This window comes from Chiloscyllium plagiosum, chromosome 51, assembly GCF_004010195.1.
Source record: "Chiloscyllium plagiosum isolate BGI_BamShark_2017 chromosome 51, ASM401019v2, whole genome shotgun sequence".
Lineage (NCBI taxonomy): Eukaryota > Metazoa > Chordata > Chondrichthyes > Orectolobiformes > Hemiscylliidae > Chiloscyllium > Chiloscyllium plagiosum.
Genome location: NC_057760.1, coordinates 4,128,104 through 4,132,636, shown reverse-complemented (window position 1 = coordinate 4,132,636; position 4,533 = coordinate 4,128,104). Strand labels below are relative to the sequence as shown.

At 43.5% G+C, this 4,533-nt stretch overlaps 1 protein-coding gene across 1 annotated transcript; it reads right to left on the bottom strand.

Moving 5' to 3' along the window:
* Nucleotides 1-2,208: 2,208 nt before the first annotated feature.
* On the bottom strand, nucleotides 2,209-3,425 carry snapin (SNAP associated protein). The gene is made up of 2 exons (XM_043684113.1): nucleotides 3,208-3,425; nucleotides 2,209-2,938 (listed from the first exon to the last, which is right to left on the bottom strand). The coding sequence occupies exons 1-2, from the start codon at nucleotides 3,412-3,414 to the stop codon at nucleotides 2,837-2,839; spliced, it is 309 nt and encodes a 102-aa protein (XP_043540048.1). The 5' UTR covers nucleotides 3,415-3,425; the 3' UTR covers nucleotides 2,209-2,836.
* Nucleotides 3,426-4,533: the final 1,108 nt, after the last annotated feature.

Below are 4,533 nucleotides of genomic sequence, written 5' to 3'. Positions count from 1 at the left end.
GGGGAGTCCATAACTAGAGGGCATAGGTTTAGGGTGAGAGGGGAAAGATATAAAAGAGACCTAAGGGGCACCTTTTCACACAGAGGGTGGTACGTGTATGGAATGAGCTGCCAGAGGATGTGGTGCAGGCTGGTACAATTGCAACATTTAAGAGGCCTTTGGATGGGTATATGAATAGGAAGGGTGTGAGGGATATGGCCTGGGTGCTGGCAGGTGGGACTAGATTGAGTTGGGATATCTGGTCGGCCTGGACAGGTTGGACCGAAGGGTCTGTTTCTATGCTGTACATTTCTATGACTCGATTTCTGTTGTGTCTTTCCCATCTCACAGCTGTCCACAATTTATGCTCCACAGCTCCGATCTAACAGATGTATAATTTCCCCTCCCCCAATTAAATACCTTCCCATACTGTCTGTTCCTATCCCTTTCCATGGCTATGGTAAAGGTGAGGCAGTTATGGTCACCGTCATCGAAATGCTCTCCCACTGAGAGATCTGACACCTGGCCTGGCTCGTTGCCTAACACCAAATCCAATGTGGCCTCCCTCTAGTCAGCCTGCCTACATATTGAGTCAGGAATCCTACCTGAACACACCTGACAAAACCAGCTGCATCCAGATCATCTGCTGTAAGGAAGTTTCAATCAATATTGGGCAAGTTAAAGTCACCCATAACAACAATTCTGTTACATCTGCACCTTTCCAAGATCAGCTGTTCAACCTGTTCTTCCATCTCTCTGCTGCTATTGGGTGGTCTATAGATAGCACCCAATAGTGACTGCTCCTTTCCTGTCTTCCATCCATCCTCAGTAGACAAGCCCTCTCAACAACCTCTGCAGCTGTGATGCCCTCTCTAATTAACAATACTACTCCCCCTACTCTTTTACTACCCTCCCTGTTCTTTTTAAACATTCTAAACCCTGGAAATCCAGTAACCATTCTTGCCCCTGTGAAATCCATGTCTCAGTTATGGCCACAATTACGTAGTTCCAAGTACTGATCCATGCTTTAAGTTCATAATTCTTATTCCCGACCGTCCTTGCATTGAAACAAACAATTTAATCCACTCATTTGCTCTACCAACTGTGTCCTTCCTGACACACTCTCTGCATTCTATTTTTGCCCGTTCACCAACTACTCTTTCCTCAGATCTGTAGTTCTGGTTGCCATCCCCTGCCAAATGAGTTTAAACCCTCCCAAAGTGCCCCAGCAAATCTCCTATCCAGGATATTGGTGCCTCTCCAGTTTAAGTACAACCTGTTCTTCGTGTACTGGTCCCACCTTCCCCAGAGGGTACCCCCAAAGATCAACTTATCTGAAGCGCTCCTTCCCACACAAGCCCTGCTATTCCTCACCTCACTTGCCCGTGGCACCAGTAGCAAGCCTGAGATTGCTACTCTGCTCATCCTGCTTTTTAGCTTCCAACCGAACTCCCTGAAATCACTTCAGAATCTTGTAGATTTTCTCCAACTGAGATAAACTTACATTGAAAGGGTTGCAAACAAAGGCAGATGTCTCCAACAGAAATGACAGTTATTATCAAGCTCAGAATATCCAAAAAAGCATGGTGATAACATATTTTATGCAACTATAAAAACGTAGCTGAGATAGAAAGGCCATTTCATGGGACAGTAGCCTCAGGAGGCAAATGATCTAGAAGGTCTGCAGATGCTGGAGATCAGAGATGAGGGGGTGTTACTGGAAAAGCACAGCAGGTCAGACAGCATCCGAGGAGCAGGCGAATCGACGCTTCGGGCCGGAGACCTTCATCATCATGAAACATTCCTGATGAAGGGCTCCGGTTTGAAACGTCGATTTTCCTGTTCCTTGGATGCTGCCTGACCTGCTGTGCTTTTCCAGCAACACACTCAACAAGCGAATGATCTATCCCGGGTCTTAGTTCCTATCTTCTTATTTGTGTGCTTTGACGCAAACTCTAGTCAAGATTTGGAAACAAACTAACCTTTGCTCTTTTTACATAATTGATTGAGGTGCTGCCAAAATTATGACTGCAGATGAAAACCAGGATGTTGAGAAGAAACCAAGTAAAGACATGTTGAATCCAGAATTCTAATTTTTCCTGACTCAGTCCATAATTAAAATTTAGAATGTTCACTCCATGAAGTACGTCATAAGGACATCATGACCAGTTATAACATATCCAATGTAGAAGAGCCAAAATGAACATAATCATAACCTCAAAATGCAGGTTGTGTAACAGGACAGACTATATTACCAATTTGTGAACTGGTTCTTGCCGGAGAAATGGTCAAATATGAGTCAAGCTCAGTTACAATCAAACAGAATCAGTATTGCTTGGATTAACATTAAGGAAGTCTTTTAAATACAGTTTGTAATCAGCATTGTAGCATTGTATCAGGGCAGTCACTTGGAAAGGAGAGAGCTCCATATTCACTTGGACATTAATAAGCAAGAAGTGTCACATGTAAAAGCTGCAAAAATTAAATCTTTCTCCCCTGACAAGTGTGACATTACTCACAGTAAGTGAGCATTTGATAAACTTCAGTGCATGTTATATTTAAGCTCAATGCAGTGGTCTTATAATTCCATAATTCAACTTTGTCCAAACAGAACAGACCTCAGATGAAGTTTATTATGGTTGTACCAAATGAGGCCTCTGTGATCGATAACTGAGATTAGGAACTGTACACTATTGTGATACGTTTGAACCTTTACCCACTTCCACTCCAAATAAGCTATCAATTAAATCTTGGTTTGTATGCTTCAAGCATCACAGCTGAGTGAATCGATATACAGGTCAATGCATCTTCACTAATGGTAGCAGTTTGTGGTCATTTGGATTTTCACAAGCTGTCTTCATTTGCTTGGAGAACCAGGAAGTAGTAATCCAGACTCCAGCAAGGCTTTACGACGAGCTGTTTCCTTTGCGACATTGTGGTTTAACCGTCTCAGTCGTTCCTAGGAATTGTTAAAAGACAACTTGTAAGACAACGCATATTTCTGGGAAAGGTAATAAAACAGGAGTTTTCCTCCAGACAATTCTTCCAGAGACAATTTCCTGCAATCCCAGGCTAAAAGACAAACCGTTCAACAATCTCCCATTCCCAAGTTTCTTCAAACTAATCACCGGTCCGCTCACTGAAACTTTCTGCATCTAACGGAAGTTTACAAACCTGCCAACTCTCACTGACTGTAAAGGTTCAGGTGACACCACCAGCTGGTCTTACCTGGGCATTCTGTAAGATGTTGTTCACAAGCACCACTCTCCGCCGGGCATTCAGCAACTTTTTAACATATGGGTCCAGGTCAAGTGACACTTTCTGGTCTTCATTAATCCTATACAATTCTGAACAGATAAAAGAAAAAAAAACACCAAAACAAACACTGGCTTCAAACATATTCCAACTCAGAAACAACCTTCTCATTGTGAACATATCAACAACAATTAATCAAAGTGTGAACTGTGAAAGCAGAATGAAGTTTTCAGTTTGTTCACCCACAGTGGGTGCTAAGGTTTTCACTATGACAAAATTTGGAAGTAGCTCATTCAGAACAGTAACTTGCATTGTTGTCTTACTTAGCCAGGAACTGAGCCCGGCTGTTGCTGATCAAGTCAGGTCAGGAACTTGGCTATCCAAAGCAGATCAGAATTTTATCAGGGGATTTCACTTCAGCACAACTTAAATCTAGAAAGTGAACCCGAATCAACCCATGATTGAGGGCTGGGCCGAAGTTCCTTGGCTGAGTTCAGAACTGTTTTAGTGTGTGTCACGTTTCCCTCCCTCAGACATTCTCTGCATCTCTTGCCCTCTGCCACCTACCACCCAGGACAAAGTGATCATAAAATGATCAAAGAAACAAGCAGAAGTCAGACACTAGATTTCTAGATTTAAGTAAGGTAGAGTTTAATAGGATGAAGCAGAGACTGTCTGCAGTAATCTAGGAGCTCTGCTGGAAGGTAAAACAGAGGCACACAGCGAGGGTATTCTAATAAACATTTGATGCTATTCAGGGGCAGCTGGAACCCATCATGAGGAAATATTTCACCTCAAAAAAATCAAGGACATCTGAGGAGATAAGGGACAGCATAAAATTAAAATAAAGGCTTATAAAAACAGTGCACAGTGTTCATACCATAACCCAAATCGTTCAGATAAAAACAAATTACTGCAGATGCTGGAATCTGAAACCAAAAGAGAAAATGCTGGAAAGTCTCAGCAGGTCTGGCAGCATCTGTAAGGAGAGAAAACAGCTGACGTTTAGAATCTAACTGACCCTTTGTCAAAGCTGTTATAGATTCGAAACGTCAGCTCTTTTCTCTCCTTACAGATGCTGCCAGACCTGCTGAGACTTTCCAGCATTTTCGCTTTTGGTTTCATAATCTTTCAGAGATCCCTGGTTTTACAGGTTCGCCCGGTCATGGGGAGGTTCGCCCGGTCATGGGGAGGTTCGCCCGGTCATGGGGAGGTTCGTCCGGTCATGGGGAGGTTCGCCTCCGTCCCCTGTCACCCCACCCCCCCTTTCCCTCTCCCCCCACCCCCTCCCGATCATAC